This window comes from Plectropomus leopardus, chromosome 20 (genome assembly GCF_026936395.1).
Source record: "Plectropomus leopardus strain MGB_pleo_1.0 chromosome 20, ASM2693639v1, whole genome shotgun sequence".
In the NCBI taxonomy this organism is placed as follows: Eukaryota; Metazoa; Chordata; class Actinopteri; order Perciformes; family Serranidae; genus Plectropomus; species Plectropomus leopardus.
Genome location: NC_142195.1, coordinates 8,995,932 through 9,015,470, shown reverse-complemented (window position 1 = coordinate 9,015,470; position 19,539 = coordinate 8,995,932). Strand labels below are relative to the sequence as shown.

Below are 19,539 nucleotides of genomic sequence, written 5' to 3'. Positions count from 1 at the left end.
ATTTCTTGTTCTTTTTGTCCATATATCTTCCTGTACGTCTCCTCCTCACGACGTCAGGGTGAGGTTGGGATTCCGGGAGAGCAAGGGGAGATCGGGTACCCCGGAGACAAGGTAGATCACCCCTGCAACACATGTGCATGTCGTAAATGTTTGCACCAGCCTTTGTTGCAGAACTGCACCTTAACAAAATGACTTCACTGCATGTGTGCTGGACAGTTTATGGAAATTCTTATGTAAACTCTCCTCATTTGTCTGTGTGTGTAAGCAAACTCTAACCCTTTTGGGAAAAAAAAGAAAATACTCTATTGTCTACTTTTGCATGCAAAGGAACAGAGTTGTCCCAAGAGATGATAGACATACTGAGCAGAGTCATGCATGTCTAATGTCTGCTTCCCTAGAAAAGAAATCGAGGTTCTGCTCTTTGCTTCTGAATATCGTCCGACTGTCTGTCTAAGTTTTCATGTGTGTGTTTGTATTGGACAGGGCATCCAGGGGGCTCCAGGGTTACCAGGCATTCGTGGGAAACCAGGACCGCAGGTTAGCCCTGGCTTTAATGATTAGACATATATTAAATTGCTAAAATGTGGACATTATGCTTTTCATGTAAAAGGTCTTGGGAAATTCACTTTTTTCCTTTCTTTCTTGCTGAGAATTACATTAGAAGATCAACATCACTCACACATATCTGTTTGATTCAAGGCTGCAGCCAGAAACTGGTCTGCTTTACTGCATAAAGAGTGGAAACATGAGAAAGACTTAAGGGCTGTCTACACCAAAATTGATAACTATTACAGTGTGAGCATCCACGCTGATGGACAGTAGCATTCTGCAAACAGTGGTGCACAGCTGGATTTTCATTGGCTCTCAGTAGTCCTTTTTACACATAGATCACACTATAGGGCTGCTACTAAGTCCCTCCTCACTGCCTCCTTTGCGTTTTTTGGCACAGAACCAAACAACAGAGCATCATGCCGCTCCAGAGTGAGATCTTAGACAGCATGCCAGGGTGAAAAGAGGAGTGACGTGCATGGCGAATAACACAACAGCAGTGGCCTCTAGTGTGACATACAACATATGTATTGTCATTGCTTTATAAGCACTAACAAAAATATAATATGGTGCTGGTTCTGCCTTCCACAGCAGCTTAAGGGCGAGACCACTCTGTCCCCCGTTACATGAGGCCAGCGGGTTCGTACCAGGAACTCTCTTGATATCAAAAAATCCACCCGCTAACAGATCTTAAGCTCTGTAAGCAGTAGCCTTTTATTGAAAGGACAGATATGCAAGGGAATGATCTTTTCGTGTAAGTCTCGGCAAGAACGCAAACAACCATATCACAACAAATTTCCAGGTCATCTTTTAAGACATTTCTCATGTTTTTCTTTGTCACAGGGCAAGCAAGGAGAGAGAGGCCCTACTGGTGCACCCGGTCCACCAGGCCCTGAGGTTTGTGTTTACATTGTTGGACTGAATGTGTGATTCTGTATTTCAGACAGACAATAGAAAACGTTTTTTTTTTTTCATCATGACAGGGTTTCCCTGGTGACATGGGACCACCGGGAGAGAACGGCCTTGAAGGAACAAAGGTGAGTATAACCATCATCTTGGATGATCATTTGACGCATGTTTCCAAAATTAAAACACAACAAAGACAAAGGGTCTGCAGTCATGCTAGTAGCTCTGTGAGGAAAGTGCAGCAGGGCTTTGAGCTAAATGCTAACATCAGCATACATAACTAGGCAGATATTTAGCAGTTTTACTAGTATGCTAACAGTTTCTAATTAGCGCTGAAAGCAAAGTACAGCTGGGGCTGATGGGAGTGTCATTAGTTTTGTCGGTATTTGATTGTAAATCAAAGTGTTGGACAAATTAATAATTTGACCTCATGATGATGTTAGAGGAAAGGTTGAAGAAAATCTTAAAGGTACACTGTGCAGAGATTATTAGTAAGTGATTATAAACAGTTTCACCAGTGAAAGTAAAAACCAAAAATCACTCTCATTTACTGTATTTGCATTTTTTGGTGCTGTGTCAGCGATTATCGTAGTTTCCTCTTGGATATGTGCCACTCACCGTTTAGCACCCGACCACCACATTTTAGAAAGTCCCAAACTCACCTGCCTGTTGTGCCCAGGAACGCCCTAAACACCACAAAATAATAAGAAAATACAGGCAGAGGGCAGAGTTAATGCAGATAAACACACCACCACTCACCTCTAGTGGGTCATAAGTGATGATCGACAGAGATTACTGTAATATTAGTCTAAATTGTTTTTTAGGAAAATCCTGCTTATTATACCTTTATGGATTCCTCCTTTGGGCACTGTGAAAGTTTTCCATTTTAATCCATCCAATATTTGAGATATTTTGGTATGGATCAAAGTGGTGGTGCGACTGACTGACCAACATAGCCTTCACTAGAGCCACACCACACTTGGCTAAAACATCTGTGTAAATACCACATTTACCTTTACACGTCAGCATTAACACGACTGCTCTTTATCCATCCAGGGAAAGCCGGGGGCCAGAGGTTTACCGGGGCCACGAGGGGTGCCTGGTTTGGAGGTAAGAATGTAAAGACACCACCAAATCAAAACAACCCCAAAGCTCCAAAAGGCATTTAAAGTTTTATGGTGCTGCTTTATGTCCCCCAACATAATTCATGCTAAGATCAATGTCATCTGTTTCCAGGGAGACGAGGGTCCGATCGGACCACCCGGCCCAACAGGACTGGAGGTGAGTTGTAAGATAAACACCTGGTGTTGCATGGCTGCAAGAGAGGAAGGAGAGAGAGCTTACTGTAGCATGTGAGAAAATAACATATGCATATTTAGTCACAGAGAAACATTAAGTCTGTTGTGTAAGTTCTGTATGCTGTGCAGGACAAACCATCTGTCATGTGCATCATTTTGGTTTCCATTCATATCATTTGTGTACGTGTGGTAAGGAAATAAAGAGAGAGGAAGAGAAAGAAGTATTGCTGAGTGTATGCAAATCAAACAAAGCTCAGAGAAATAGTTTAGATTTTTTGAAGTTGGGTCATATGGGGTACTTATCCATAGACAGAATATTACATACAGTAGATGTCAGTTGCCAGTTTGCAGAAGCAGGCTGGAGTCAGGCATGGAAGAAAAAGCAATCTACTGCTGTGTGTGGGGTCAACAACAAAACGTATTTTAGCCATAAAAATCAATATCAGTTTAATTGTATGCTGTATGGAGAGTTTTTTTTTATTTCTTTATCTTGTTGTCAAACAGCACTTCCCAGTGGAAAATTAAACCATTATATTGCTCTCTACATAGTCAGAATCCATTGAGAAAAACAGTGATTTAACATTGCTGAACAAAGGAGCTGCCGGTCTACTGCTGCCTCAAACACTTATTTATTTGAGTTATCGTGACACTTGGGTTTTTTTTTTTTATAGGTTAGTTCTGATTTACCAAATTCACACAATAACACAAACAAACTAATTAAAGCAGCGGTAGACCAGCAGCTTCACTTGGGAAGCTAAAATTACAAATTTTCTTAAAGGATTCTGGTGGCATTGACGAGAGCATGGGTAACTGAGGCCATTAATGGCTTCCCTGTCAAATCGGCTGTCTGACGGAAAGGTAGAGCGGTCAAAATACTCTCAATATAGCGTACACTTAATATGTCATTGATTTTTGTTTTTAAGTGGCTAAAATAAATTTCGTTGCTGATCCTTATCTGCAGCAGTACATTGCTTAGCTTCTGTATCAGACTCCAGCCTGCTTCTCCAAACTGGGGGTGTGCCAACAGACACTGTACTACTGCATGTAATATACTGACTATGGGTTAAGTATTCTATGTAACCCAACTTCAAAAAACTCTGAACTGTCCCTTTAATCTGTTTGCATGCTTTTGCAACAAATTCACAGTCTTGTAGTTAGCAGAACAATGAAATCCATGCATGCAGTGCAACTCCACATGAGTAAATGGAATTAGATGTGTCATTTCAGACCGCTGCGATCACTATACGGCTCACTCTAAATCATGTGTAACTCGCTCTAAGTCTCAGCGCCCTATACAGCATGCACTATAATTTAATTGCTACATTTCAATTGTGCATTCAAAAGTTTGTTGTACCACAGTGAGAGGTAATCTGAAATTTATTTGAGGTAATAAAGTAAGTCATGGATTAGGGTTTTTCTTAGTTTCCATTGGAGAGTAGCTGTGCATGTGTGGTGGGAGTTTTATGAAGTCTTTATAGCTCGACTCGAGACATCAGTCCTCTCACAATGGAGGGCTGCATGCAATCCATATTCTTGGCCACCAGGGGGTGATAGCTGCCATCCCCATGGTTATAGGTGACAAGATTTATAGCTGCTATAAAGTGCTAATGGGTCACTGCAGAAATGAAATATTTGTTGATTTAATTTCACAAACGCCTCATTGAATGACAACAGAAACTTAAATTTATTGGCATGCTTTCAACCCTGTTCCTCTAAATTAAAAAAAAAAGTACTATCCCAGATCCTACCTGTTTTCCTTCGTCAGTTTATCTTCTCCCCCCTGCTGTCGTCCTGTACTTTCTTTCACTCTAGCCCCCTCCACCCTCTGTCTACAACCCACTCTCTGGTCTCGTTCTCTAACCCCCTCTCTCCTCCATCCGAGGGGAAGTGGTGTATGACTCCTTCAGGAGCTGTGATTGATCTCTGGCCAGGTGCCACAGGTCCTCCTCCACCTCGTCTTCCTCCTCAGCCAGCTGTCTTTCAGCTTCGCTGCTCTGCACCGAATGACACCCTCTCTTTACCCTCTGTCTCTCTTTTTTTTCTACCATCTCCCTCACCTTCTCAGTTGCTCCTCATCCCTCTTTCTTAATGCAATTTCTGTTCTTTCTCCAAGTATTTCTTTCTTGCTGTGGTTAATGCGGTCAGACGGAGACATAAATCTATATCAGGTGACAGCTCATATTAATTCTCATGTCGCTACAAGAATCAGCTTTTACTGAGTGTTCCTGAGTGAAATACAACATTACCCTGTATTGTCTTATGAAAGCTGCCAACCTTCCTGGATTAAAACTTTGGAATTGTTGAGTCACTCAGTCTTTAGGAGTTTGGCATAGACATCTCTGACCTGGAGTTAATGCTGGTAAGAAAAAAAAAGCACTTAGCCCTCCTCTTAACCCGGGGAATTACTGTCTGTGCAAGAGGAACATAACAGTCATTGAAGACTTTCACAGCCTGCCAGAATGTACTGTCAGCATTACCTGTACACGCCACTGCACGTTTCTGCAGCATGCACAGCTGCAGACTACTTCCCCAACTCTCTCCTCAAACTGTCATCTGATAGGAAACAGATCCTGTGTATTCATCGGGAACTTGTGATTAGTGTAAATGATGCAAGTGGATGTCTGTAATTCCCTTTTCTTTTTGTCCTTTTTCAGGGTAGAATGGGCAGAAAAGGATTTCCTGGGAAGGTTGGGCCAGAGGGAGTTAAGGTGAAGGAAGTCAATAATCGTGATTTTTCTTTCTCTAACAAAATACGTAAAAAATATTGTCTTAATTATTCTAACAAAATGTGGTGGTAGTAATAAATTTGTCCCTGCAGGGAGAGACTGGTGTCACAGGAATAGTTGGAACCATGGGAGAAAGAGTAAGAAACACTGACGTAGCCACTACTGTTTTTCCAAATGTCTGTCCATTCATCCATTTAACACTGAGTGTGTATTTCAGGGTTTGGTGGGTTTCATCGGACCTGTGGGAGAGGCGGGACTGGCAGGAGAGAAGGTGAATAACTCATTATTTCCTTGTAAATGTATTAATTTAAAGGGAAATTTCACATCCAAATCAAAATACATGTTTTTCCTCTTACCTGTATTACTATTATTCAGTGTAGTTTGTTTTGATGTTAGTTGCAGAGTGTTGGATATCAACTTGCTTGATGTCTGACTTCTTCTGTAATATAATAGAACTTCATGGCATTTGGCTTGTGGTGCTCAAAGTGCCTAAAAATACATTTGACAAACTCCAGAAATCATGACCCGGTTACTCAAGATAATCTACAGACCTTGTTGTGACCAGTTTCATGTTGGAACTATTTTCATACAACAACCGCCCAGAAGGAAGCATGTATCTATTATATGGCTAAGTCGCCTTGCACAGTCGTTACAGCCCAGTCGAGGAGGGTGCCATTAATGTCTCCATCTTGCACTTGCAGGTGCCTCTTGTCTATGAGTAGATGCACGCTTACTTCTGTGCAGTGAGACTGTTGAGTGCAGTTTGGTTGTAAGAAAGTAGTTCCTATATGAAACTGCTCACAGCAAGATCCTTGGATTATCTTGAGTAACCGGGTCATGATTTCTGGAAAGAGACATCGCTGTTGAGTTTTTCAAATGTATTTTTTGGCGCTTTGAGCACCACAAGCTGAGCACCATCTAGTGAGAAGACAGACATCTCTACAGTCAATATGTCCAATACTCAGCAACTCACACAAAAAAATCTAGACTGATAAATAGTACAACAGGTAAGACGAAAATATGTACTTTTGATTTGGGGCGAACTGTCCATTTCAAGTCCTCGCAAGGTGACATTGAAGACTGAACAATGTGTTTATGTATATTTAGGGGGACCGAGGGGAGATGGGCCTTCCTGGGCCACCTGGAGAAAAGGGATCAACGGTAAGACACAATTAACAAGACAGAGTGGAGGGATGGAGGTCAAATTTAAAGGGGCTTATATATGAGCATACGCTTGATTTTGTGGGTGCGGTTTTATTTCGAAAATACTAAGAAATGGTCATCTTAAACTAAACTGTGTGTGTTATTCCCATGGGAATAAACCATAAGAATATGGCAGAAGAGGAAAGGAGGCACAGCACCTCATGGACGATTAGAGACGGTGTTTTCTTAGCAGTGTTATAGCACTCAGCGGGAGGCCTCTAGCTGGAAGAAGTCATAACAAAGAAGAAAACTGTTTAAGTGGTACTTGGATTTGCTGAAAACAAAGCCAGTGATTTATTTTCAGACATCCATTCATATTTTGCCTGCAGGACAACTGAGTGCCCCTTATGGTGTTGTGTTTTGTGGGCCTTAGTCTACCGCTGTCACACAGCTACTTCACAGAGCAGGTGACCTCGCTGTCATGTTGTGTCTGTATCTGATATGGACTGCCTAATGCAGACTGTATGACCGGCTGGAATAGATAAAAATTTAGTCATCATTCTCGCTGAAACAGGGAGAAGTTTCCTGCTGGCTGACAGCCAGTTGGATTTCTCTCAGGACGTAACCACACACACACTCATGAGGAAGTTCTCTGTTGTCCCACTCGCTCAGCTGCAAAACAGAAACAGACCCTCTGGAAAAGACGGCATCATACAAAGTGAAGGGAGCTGACCAGCAGACGTCTGTAGCTGCTAACACAGAGCTCACACTGCGGGCATTTATGATCTCTTTTCCCGTGGATGCATGAGATCAGAGCCGTCTACTGTGCTGTGGGTTTGCATATTGGATGGGTTTTATCGCTCTCAGCTGATCTAAGCAGTCTGAGAATAGTCCCCATTACATAGTTATACTTTTACAAATGGTCCGGCCAAAAAAATGAGGTCCAATAAAGGTTAAAGAAAAGCAGCCAAAAGCAGTATGTTTTCAGATATAAAATCATCTCCTCAGGCTGTCTGTTTTCCTCTTTTCCCTGATGTCTCTTATTGTTACAGTAGATTTGCTCTCCGGTGTGCAGAGCGTTTCTGCAGATGTATGTTTGTACCATAGACTACACATAAAGATGGACAACGTGTCTGTACTTCCTCCCACTGTCCAAAAATGAAGCCAGAATATTTCGGATAAGAGTGCTGCCATCTTTGTTATTTGGACTCCCTATTCATGGCATTACCTGTCTACGTAAAACCAAACTTATCCGAAAAATAAACACTGAATCCATTTCTCATTTGCCAACACAGAGGAGGTAGAGTTTTTGAGCAATACTGCAGCGAGTCACCAGGAAATGAAAGAGATGTTTTGGCTCAGCCCGTTCTCATTCCATACATTGTCACTTTGTCAGTGATTTCGGTGTTAGACACCAATGCAAAAGGGCACCTTTCGCAGCTGTATGATGAGCCGCCAGGCAGCATCTGTTTGTAACACTGTCATTAACATTACATAAGGAGCTGCAAAGAAAGAGGGAGCTGAGGTGGATGGGTCCAAGATGCCCCCTGTTGCTTCCTGTGTGAATGTAGAGCCAAACCATGATGTTTTTTTCTGAGCCTAACCACATGCTTTTGTTGCCTAAACTTAAGACATAAAAATAAAAAGTCGTTCTACAGACACCATAAGTGTATTTTGAACAAGACTGTATGCATGCAACAAGCAGAAACTGCACATTTTATGCTAATTAAAATCAGTCAGTCTAGTCTAATTTGAAGTTTTACAGCACCCATGTGTAATATGTATCATACTGTTTTCTCTTAGTTGTAATCCATGTACTGCATGTGTGTTTGTGTCTGTATACATATAATAGGGTCATCCAGGGACACCAGGTGAGACCGGGCCTCCAGGACCACCAGGAAGACCAGTAAGTCACCATTCTTTTGTCCATTTTGCATTTTTCACCCTTCTTTTCACTTGATCTTTTCTGTAGATTATAGTCAAAAAGCTGTATGTTTATAAAGATCTAGGTTAGGCTTTGGGGTTTGAGTTATTTTCCCCTGAGCCTTCGAGTAGCAAGTACTGCTGTGTGAGAGAAAACTGACTAAAAAATAATAGCTCAAAGGCTAACAGATGAACAGAGATGTCTTTGAGTAACTGTGATGTCTCTTTAGATGACAGATGTATGTGGTGTCAACAACCTACAGGCTGCAGCAGAGATTTCTCTGAGCTTTATGAAAGCTGGCAGCCTCCTGCTGAACCTGCATTACCCTCCTGTCAGTCAAAAGCGCAACACCTATAACCAATTAGAAGCTGCCCCTGTCTCCTCTTGCTCTGTCCTCGCCACGTTCAGGTTTGACAGAGTGCGGGCTGACTGTCGGTCGAAGGTGGGGGCCACTGGGCCACCAAAACAAACATAAATATGGGGCTCAGGGGTGCAGCAGGACAGGATTCCAGAGCAGGCCCTTTAATTGGTGTGAGTGACAGATCTAACAACAAACCCCATAGTGTGCTCCCGAGGTCAGGCTGCCCCCCTGGGTCAACAACCAGGGGGCTCTGCGCTCCGTCAGTTTAAACCTTCGCTTTATCGCTCCTTCCCTTTTCCTTTCCACTTCTTTTTCCCTTCTTATCCCCCTTTTCCTTTGTTCGTCAGGGCCCTCCTGGGGCGGCTGGGCCAGCCGGTACCAGAGGACCCAAAGGCTTACGGGTGAGTTTGAAGTTTCACACCTGGTGTTTTTGCAGCTTAGCTGTTGACTCATGTTCTGAAGTCAGCGTATGGTAGTTCCCAGCCTTAAGAACAGCTCATGTACTTTGTAAAAGAGCATAGATTGGCATCATTTTGCTGTTGCTGTGTGTGTGTGTGTGTGTGTGTGTGTGTGTGTGTGTGTGTGTGTAGAAGCCATGTGCCGCTGCTGTTGTTAAGCCATTGGAAAAACCTTAGAGGGTGAACATAATGAAGTGATATGAAACTGCCTCTGAACTGAGGTCATGTGTGTTTAATGGACACAGGCGCTTGCATAACGTGCTCTTGAGTTCAGAGTCAAAGCATGAGTCTGTTCCATCCTTTTCAGAAAGTCAGCGCTCATTATAACTGCTGGAAGAGCTCCAGTGATGTAAAACAAACAGCTCTTCTTTTTTTTATTCCACATAAATGGAACAATGACTACTAGTTGAAGGAAGGACCCATCGTCAATCCAGCTACATGACATATGTCGTGGAAAATGTGACTGTGGCTACTCTGGAGCTTTCTTTGCTGATAAATTTAGCAAACCATTATTTATGGCAGGATTAGCAAAGCAACGTTTTTGAATAGTTCTGGGATAGCAGAAGATTTCAAACTCGTAAAACACCATTCACAAAAACCACAATAGCAGCTTTTAGATTTTTAACTCTTTTAGAATCCTTTGGGAGCTTTGGGAGTCGTTTTTATATTTTTTCTACATGTAGTACAGTTTTAAATGGAATATTATGGTGGAATTTTTATAACATTCATTTTTGTCATTTTCCATCACATCACAGTAGTTTATACACGTGATGTTAAGGCAATTAATGTCTGAAAGCCTCCAGTGTGGTCATTTTGCATTAGTATTACACTCAGAGTCAGTGTGCCTAAATTGTGCAACACTGTACTTCAACCCACCCACCCTCGACGCTAGAAATGACTAATTGTATATCAAGTTCTTACCCCATGTTACGCTGAATTCATGAAAAAAACGTTTTTTTGCATGGTGAACAGAAAATCAAAAAAAGGAGAAGATTCTTGATAAATTGAAGTCAAAAGGGTTTCCGACGGGGAACTAAACTAGAAGATAAACTTAATTATGCTCTTTTCTAAAGCCAAACTCCACTGACAACAAACATAATTAAGTAATTATTCCTCACTTGACACAGGAATTGTTGGTCTACCACTGCCTCAAACAGTTAGCTAGTTTGTCTTATTGTGTGACTTTGGGGTTTTAAAGAGTTAGTTTGGATTCAGAGAAATCCCACAATAGCACAAACTAACCAATTAATCAAGGCACAGATAGACCAGCAGATTCTGTGTCCAATGAGGTTAAATTACTGTTTCTCTAAATGGAGTCTGGCTTTGAGGACAGCAGAGATAAATTACTCTTGTAGTTCGTTCTCTGTTGGGAAGTTCTGCGCATACAGCTGGATAAGTGAGATGTGGATTATACTGCAGTATTTTTAGAGTTTGTTTTTGGATTCTTTGTTTACTGGAAGCATGCAAGAAAGGCACATTTTTCTTCACAAATTCAGCCTACCACAGGGTTGGCTTCAATCCATTTTTGGGACTCACTGACACTCGATTGGCTCAGTGATTGGAGCAATCACTGATACATCCGTGGTTTTCCTGTTAAAACATGTGAAACACTTTGTTGCGGAGATAAAAATGTCTATTAACAAAAATGTTGAATAACACAAGAGCGTTCAGCAAAAAGAAAACAAATATACTATAGATACAGAGGCCAGTACTCACCTGATATTTTTAAATTACACCTTTGCAGTTTCAATAAAAGTGAAATTGTATTTTTTAATTTTGTGAGACATGGAAACAAGGTGGTAGCAGCTGCAATTTTAGGTTGCTAAATATCACTAACAGAAAGTTTGGACTGCTGGAACAATATCCAGCAAATTAATTTTTTTTATTGCGGGTATTTAAACTCTTAGAGCAAGTCGTGACAATAATGACAGTCACGATAATGGCTGTAACTATAGCAATGATACAGTAAACAGTGATTTATGGCAGGATTAGCAAAGCAAAAGTTTTTGAATAGTTCTGGGATAGCAGAAGATTTCAAACTCATAAAACATCATTCACAAAAACCACAATGGTAGTAGTAATAGTAACTATGGCAATGATACAGTAAACAGTAAATGAGGTGTTTTTGTGATCAGCTGACATACCTAAGCTTATACTGATAATGTAGTAAGATCCTCTTTCCTTTATGTGCTCTCTTGTGGAGGTCAGATGCAGTTTTCAATCTTTTTTAAGAGTTTTTAAAAAATGTCTTTTATTGCTATGGTCCACTGAGCCAGCTGGAAATTGGGATAAATTGGCACTGAGCTTCTCTATCTGAGGCATCCATAGGAGATGGCCCTCGCTGTAGCTGGCCTGGACACACCCTCCAATCTCAAGCTGTGTTTTCAATTAATACTGCTGTCAGCAGCTACCAGTGCTGGTAAATCTGCCTGCTGCTTCATGACTTATGTTGGATAGTCCAAAGTGAGAGCCCAGAGTGTAGCAAGCCAGAAGACTGTGAGATGGTTCTCTAACAGACAGTAAAATTTGATATGCGCAGCCACAGATACAAAATGATGTTTCACCCTCACCCCCCAAACGCACACAAACTGTGTCTGCACAAGAAATGACACAGATTTTAGAATGAAGGTTTTCATATATCCTTTGTTTTCCTGGACAAACAAAAAATTATGTTTAACGTAACAAGCAAAAAAACAAATTGGATTTAACTTAAGAGATGCTAAAAGTGGAAATCTGCTCACTGATTTGTCTGTAAAAAACAAAACATTATTAAGTCTAAAGCCCGCTGACACACCGCCTGCATGAGCCGCCTTGCTGTTGAGAGTGGCAGACATCATTGACATTATACCTCCAAACACAAATATCTAGTATCAGCTTTTAATTGTGGAAATGCAGTTGTTACAGTACAGACAATACAACAGTACAGTTGTTACAGTAGGCAGACAGTTGTCCTGGTTGCCGTGACAATCCTTGGCCACCCTTTGGTGGAGCCTCTGAATAACAGATCTTAGTACTTCATAACTGGGTTGTTTTCTAACATGAAAGAGATAAAAGTGCATGTTGGCATCAGACGAGACAGGGAGCTATTACCACTATCGCCTCTCTGTTTTTCTGTGTTCATATTTTTTTTGCCTGTTTAAAGAAAGCCGCCTTTAACTTGTGGATTCAAATTTGTGGACGTCAGCCATGAGGAATCACCAGTATGACTAATCATGCTTTGTTTCTAATAACTCCTCATGATGTCTGACCCACAAATCCACAGTTAATGTTTTCCACATTGAAGAGCGTATTAATCTCATCATCCTTCCCTCCTGGCGGTTAATGTTGAGCTAGTTCAAAAAGCTGTCTTTGATTGTTTTGAAATCCTGCTCCTGGTGTTCCTTTTTGAAACTTGTGTTACAAATCAATTTGATTAATTAACTTCTAAGCATAATATGGCCTGGTGAGGTGAAATATTTTCCTTAAACATCTATCAGTTAATCCATCTATGTAAACTCAAGCAGTGGGTAGCAGGTACCCCAGACAGGAATGTTAATGAGTGCTGCTTATCCAGCTCAATGTATAATAGGCTTATAACACCCCAGCTAGCGGCGTTCTCTACGGGCCAAACTCCCACTTCACCCCGTCAATAACCACTCACACAGCAAGGCTGCCTGTGTGGCTTTGTCATGTTGCTGTTATTGACAATCACTATTACACTGACCCATAGAGTATCAGAGGGCCTTCACAGCGTCAGTGAGCGAGCATCTTCCACTGTATAGATGAGAGAGTTGTGAAGGTGCAGGTGCAGAGCAGATGGACCGTATTGGTCCACTGCCTGGCTCCCATTTATTAACAGTGCTCACTGGACTAGCAGGCCTCTAAGCACTTTAGATTGATTATGTTTGACAGTTGCAACCATGTAATATAAACAGTGAGACAGTTTGACAGCATGTGTGTGTTGAAGTGTGAATGGTATGTATCTGTGTGTGTGCTCAGGCTTTGTTCCCTTATTATTAAAATAGTGCAAGTCATAGACAAGTAACTTTCACAGCCGTGTATAACACCCAAGGTTTGTTTAGTCATGAAAAACCTGGAGATGTCATGGAATTTGCAAATGACAATTTCCAGGCCTGGCAAAGTTTTGGAAAACTAAATATACCCTAAAAGTTTTGAAATAATTGTGGAATTTTGTTTCCTAAACCTGTATAACAACACATGATACTTTCAGGACTGTCGCAAATTTGAAAATCCAACAGCAATTTCTGTTTTTACAGTTTCTGGCTTTGATAAATGTTGTAATTTTGGTGACTTTAAAGAAAAAATGCCTTCCATACCTATGGGCTGCCTTCCCTTTCATGAATAAAAAAACAGTCCCTAAGTTATAATTAAATATTCAGTTCTAATCCCGTTCTCTGTTCATTATATTTTTTAAATAATACATATGTATTTAAAAAAAACTTTTATATAGGTACGAAAAGGGACTGATAAGCAGTAGCGATAGTCATTTCAGAGAATGGGTGGTATTGAAAATTTGACTTAAAGTCAAATTTATAGGTAAAACACCCTGAACCCTGAACACCCTAAAGAGAGACTTGGAGCTGTTTCTACACTCTCCCTTTGCACATACATTTACTTCTACATACTTCCTTATTTATCTTTAAAAGTGTATTTTACAGGCCCTCATGCTGCCTCTGACATGGGGGCATCAACAACCTGTACAGAGATGTTTATTTACAGTACTTTTTTGGCTGTGTGGTGGTGTTACAGTGACCTCTGTTGGTGAAGTGACAGCTGTCTTGTGTTACAGGGTGCGATAGGGCCTGACGGTCCAACAGGAGAGATGGGGTTAGAGGGCAAGGCGGTAAGAAATGTAACTTGGTTGCATGCATTTCTTGCAATTTTCTTGTTGATGTATCAAACTAGACATCTTCACAAAGTCAAACTGTGCAGACACAAGAGTAATAACCATAAAATAGCATGAATACATGTCTCTGTAATAAAATGTATCACCAAAAATAGCAAGATTCACATTATCTCCATTCACGAAATATAGCACACAGCTGTCTCTCATCCTTGCCTCTCTCCACAGGGTGCTGATGGTCCTCCAGGAAAAATAGGCTTCCCTGGACCACAGGTGGGGTACTTTTCTTATTTTCCTCCACTCAATCTCATATATTTTTTGGTGCTTATGTTCCTCTGGAGAAGCGAGGCATCAGAATGATTTAGAAGACCTACATGATACCAGCAGTGTGGAGGCCCACAATCAGACATATGACTCTGGAGGAGAGAGCTGTCCTTCGATGGTCTCTGCAGGCTGTGGGTCAGATTTACAGGCATGACAGTTGAACGCACGGCCCCTTGGTGTGATTGGAGAATATTTACTCAGCCTGCAATTAAACTCCACTTCTGGAAAGTATTTGGGCATACATTGCTGTAAATTCATATGAAGGGTCAGTAAATTATCTTACAGGCAAAATAGAAAAAGATGGAGAAAGACATGAAATGACAAAAAAAAGAGAAGAGATTGTATATGCAAATAAATGAAAGTTTTAAGAGTACCCTATCAAACAAGTGCACTTGCCTTCGCTCAATGAAAGTCAAGGTCAAGTTAAATATTTTTTATAGTTTTGTTTTGTGCAATGGTTCGATATTGTGCTAATGTGTCATTATGACAGAAATAACACGTCTATATCCAGTCTTACATGTTCTTCCTTTTACTGTGTTCCTATAGGGGAAGATGGGAGAGCCAGGGGAAACTGGGCAGAAAGGTTTTCCTGTGAGTTCACTACTCTGATACATATCATACATATATTACTTAAGAGAATTAAAGGAATACTTCAGCCCCCAAATGACCATTTGTATATCAGTTACTCACCCCATGTTACATTGATTTAGTGAAGAAAACTGTCTTTTTCTTGCATCCCACGGTGAACGAAGTGTTTAAAATGGAGAAGATTCTTGAAGAATTGAAGTCATAGGGATCCGCATTCAACAACAGCAAAACTGTACTTTAAAAAATCAGTTAACAAACTTTAACACAACTCGTGCATTATAATCCAAGTGTCATTTATCCTGTCGTATGCTCAGTACTTCCCAAACAGACAGCCCTTTCCTACAGGGACCTGAACTAAAAATAAAACTTAATCAATGCTCTCCTCAAAGCCAGACGCCACTGACAAAAACAGTTATTTTACCTGGCTAACTTTGAGAGGTTCTTGTCTACCACTGCCTCTATCAGTTAGTTTGTTTGTGTTATTGCGTGACTTTAGTAAGTCAGAATTATTTTTTTAAACATCAAAGTCACACAATAGCACAAACAAACCAGCTGATCGAGGCAGCAACATACCAGCAGCTCCCATGTGCAGTGAGGTAAAGTCACTGCTTTTGTCATAGGAGTCTGGCACTGAGGAGAGGAATGATAAGTTCCACTTTTAATTTACGCCCTCGCTAGAAAACACTGTCTGTTTGGGAAGCACTGAGCACACGACTGGATAAATGAGACTTGAATTGTACTGCAAGAGTTGTGTAAGAGTTTGGAAACAAATGTTTTGGTATAGTTTTGATGTTGTTAAACCTGGACCCCTTTAACTTTAATTCATCAAGATTTTCTCCATTCTTTGAATTGGTCATTCACAAGAAAGGAAATCAAAGTTTTCTTCACAAAATGAATGTAACCTGGTAAGTAATGGAAATAGAAATGGTCAACTGAGGGGTGAGGTATTCCTTTAAATGCACACATGGACCCAACAACAGCAAGCTTCATATTATGCATACAATATGATGTAAATACTGTATAATAGTGTATATCATTTAGTTATCAATGCATATTGAAGTCTAGACCTTTGCTGTCATGTTAGCTAAATTCTGTCACTGACAGTGAAAAACTTCCGTGTAGTGTTTTATGAATGTGAGATGATGTGTAGGCATGTACATGTGCTCTGAACTCGTTGACCCTTCTGTCTCCAGGGTATCCAAGGGCCGTCAGGGCCTCCCGGGGACAAGGGAATGGCAGGCGAGCCGGTATGACCCTCCAGCCATCTATCCATCCTTTCATGTATTTTGCTCCTATTGTCTAATCGTCTCTGCATCCTTACCGTTTGACACATCTTGACATCCCCACTCGCCTCAGTCTCTTTCCCTCTCTCCTTCTTTTTCCTCTTGTTTAGGCCCAAACCTCTGCAGTTTTCTCACTCGAGCTCCTCAAACTTTTCCTCTCCCTTCTTCATAACCATACTCATTAGTTTTATTAGACTCTCTCTGGCAACTCTCAGCGCCGTAGTTCTCTCTGCCCAGCCCTGTTAGCTCCAAAATATTGCAGCCAGGAGGAAATTTAATGAGACGTTTTTCAGTAGTTATTAAAAATATATTTGCCTGTATTAAAGGTTTCCTCCAGAGCAGCCAGAGGCTTCTCTCATCCTTCACACATCCGCTCTGCAGTGGCAGGAGAGTGAACTGCATGCATGCAGGGTGACTGACGGAGTAGATTTTTAAAAAAGAAACATCTTTTCTACAGCTCGGTTAGACTGCTGATCTCGTAGGGAAAATACTCGTGAAATAACAACATTTCTGTGGGTTTATTTTATGCTTACTAAAAGCGGCAGAACAGGAAAAAGATTTAACACCAATATTTGAGAGAGGCGCCCATTCCTCTAGTTATTACTATCTCAGAGGGACACACTGAGCACAAGTGAGCTCTTACAGCAGACTGTTTATACCACAGAAACAGGGGTGGAACTTTGATTTCGGAGGCGGGGAGGACAATGCCTAAACAAGACACTCCAAGCTCCACTTTAAAAGACACCGGTATCTTTTTTAAAGATGCCCTAGTGTGTGCAGTTTCTCCTGTTTTGTTAATATAACATTACTTTTTGTACTGTGAAAAGAAAAATTACACCCCTGAATAGAAAAGACAAATATGATGTGAGACTGAATTTCAAATGCATCTTGGTTTTTAGCAGCGGAATTAGCAGGTAACATGTGAGTTCAATGTCATGTCAATGACATAGATTCTGTGGTTATTGTGGAAGAAGATTTGATTACAGCAGGAGGGCAGATGGGAGTTTCACAGCCAAACATCTATAAATGTAAATCCTCCTTTCCATACACTGTCCAAAATTACCTCTTTCCCTCCTGATCACTCTCCATTGTCTCCTCTCTTGTGTCGTGCCGCTGCTTTCACAAATGAGACAATACACTTCTGAGCCCTTCTGTTAACTGTCTTTGGAATATTATGAATTAAAGACTACACAGGTGATTTCACTTATACCATCACCATAATTTGGACTGGAGGCAAGTCGACCAGGGAGCAAGCGTTATTCATATGCACTGAGATGAAGTATTCATGGCAAAGCCTCAATGTTTTAGAAGTCTAATTAGTAACACACTAAGTCATTGTACTCAGAGCCAAACTGTATACAGATGGTTTACTGATGTATCTGCTGTTGGCTCATCCATGATCGACATTAGACAGAGATTTTCTACTTTTTTACATAACAGAGACGATCTAATGTTGATAAGCGTGAAATAACCCCAGTTGGTTATTCAGGTTTTTGTGTTGCCATCTCACAGGGACCACCTGGGCCGCCGGGAACCATGGGACTGTTGGGAGAAATTGGTCAAAAGGTGAGATCTTGCATGCGGATGAGGTTACTCATTTTAATCCATTGACACAAAAAGGCTATTGTGAAGTCTAAATGATTAAATGTGTGACATCTGTTGTTCACCCCGTGAATCAATAATGCTCTCTGATTGAAGTAATCTGTCCAATTAAATTAATTAACCCACATTACAAATGTGTCCTCTTTCTCTTTGTCTCCCATGATAATGCGTAATGGAACTCACCCCTGACATATCGTACATATCTAATGCCAAAAACTCATTAGCCTTCTTTTTTGGCCAGAATCATTCAGCTTTTTTTCTGTCTTCCATCCTCTATGTATTTATAAAGGGTCCTCCAGGCAAGGTGGGGGAACCAGGACTGCCAGGCGAGCCAGGGGAGAAGGTGAGACAATATTTTGTTGATTTTTTTTTTTCATTGCAGGATATAAGTTCACCTTAACCCTTTAAAACTTTGATCGACATCAGTTTTCTTGCGCTGCATTCATGCAACTTTCACAAGCATTTAAACCTTTGAAAGTTCAGCAAGTTGATTTCCTTTGAAAAACAATGAGCAACTTATCAAGACACATTTCACAAACTGGGATAAATTAGCAAAAGGTTGCAGGAACATATAGATAGGTAGATAGATGCACTTTTTCAGATGATCTTGTTTGCTTTTCTTTGTTGTGTATTTTCCGTTTGTTTTCTTGTAACTTTTTACTTGTTCCCTTGAAATTTTGGTCCATTTCTTTTTTAATTGATTTTCTTTAAAAGGGTTTGATCAACAATTACATGCTTAATGTGATCAAGGAAAGGTTTTATACTAAACTGATTCGTATCAAATACACAAGAAAGACAGAACTTTATTTGTGTCTTGATACTCATGTGTATGCATCTATGTGTGTCAGGGAGCCATTGGACCTGCTGGGAACATCGGGGAGCAGGGCCTGATAGGACCGAGGGTACGTTTATCTACCCAGTACTTTGCATTCCTAACAGATGGAGCTGTTCATTAACTTTTGTATGTGTGTGATAACAGGGAGAGCCAGGCCTGGAGGGAGAAGCTGGTCCAGCTGGTCCGGATGGAACCAAGGTGACATATTACCCTAAATATTCTTCATGTTATATTATCAGGATATCAAAGAGACTCCAAATGCTGATATGTACTGCACTAGTGATCTTACCTTGATGTTTTTATGTACTCATGCTCAGGGTGAAAAAGGTGACAGGGGTCAAGAGGGCGACAATGGAGAAAAAGGTGAAATTGGGCTAAAGGGAAAGGAAGGCCCGCCTGGCAGTCCTGGACTCACTGGCGTTAGAGTAAGTTGCCTGTCGAATGTATATGCCCACATTTTTGCAAACTTTTCTATAACTTATCATTATGAAGCAAATCTTGATTGCAGAGTGTAATTGTGATAGAATAATGACATCATTAGCATTCCCTAAATTCCCTAAAAGGCTCGCTTTCACTTTGCAATTTTGTCTGCCACTGGGTACAACCTCTAGGAAAATGAAGGTTCAATTTATGGCGCAAAGAAAGTGTGTCAACCATTGCACAACCAAAACACGAAGAGAACTGCACTTTTGTTTTCCC

At 40.9% G+C, this 19,539-nt stretch overlaps 1 protein-coding gene across 1 annotated transcript in view; it reads left to right on the top strand.

Moving 5' to 3' along the window:
• The window catches only part of col27a1a (collagen, type XXVII, alpha 1a), a 92,143-nt gene that overhangs the window by 58,972 nt on the left and 13,632 nt on the right, over positions 1-19,539 (top strand). Inside the window, exons 17-37 of the mRNA XM_042509286.2 lie at positions 58-111; positions 484-537; positions 1,393-1,446; positions 1,533-1,586; positions 2,512-2,565; positions 2,692-2,736; positions 5,408-5,461; positions 5,572-5,616; positions 5,697-5,750; positions 6,587-6,640; positions 8,475-8,528; positions 9,255-9,308; positions 14,155-14,208; positions 14,437-14,481; positions 15,079-15,123; positions 16,314-16,367; positions 17,916-17,969; positions 18,295-18,348; positions 18,854-18,907; positions 18,985-19,038; positions 19,158-19,265. Of these exons, the coding sequence (XP_042365220.2) occupies positions 58-111; positions 484-537; positions 1,393-1,446; positions 1,533-1,586; positions 2,512-2,565; positions 2,692-2,736; positions 5,408-5,461; positions 5,572-5,616; positions 5,697-5,750; positions 6,587-6,640; positions 8,475-8,528; positions 9,255-9,308; positions 14,155-14,208; positions 14,437-14,481; positions 15,079-15,123; positions 16,314-16,367; positions 17,916-17,969; positions 18,295-18,348; positions 18,854-18,907; positions 18,985-19,038; positions 19,158-19,265 (1,152 nt within the window). The remainder of the gene's footprint in view (positions 1-57; positions 112-483; positions 538-1,392; positions 1,447-1,532; positions 1,587-2,511; positions 2,566-2,691; positions 2,737-5,407; positions 5,462-5,571; positions 5,617-5,696; positions 5,751-6,586; positions 6,641-8,474; positions 8,529-9,254; positions 9,309-14,154; positions 14,209-14,436; positions 14,482-15,078; positions 15,124-16,313; positions 16,368-17,915; positions 17,970-18,294; positions 18,349-18,853; positions 18,908-18,984; positions 19,039-19,157; positions 19,266-19,539) is intronic.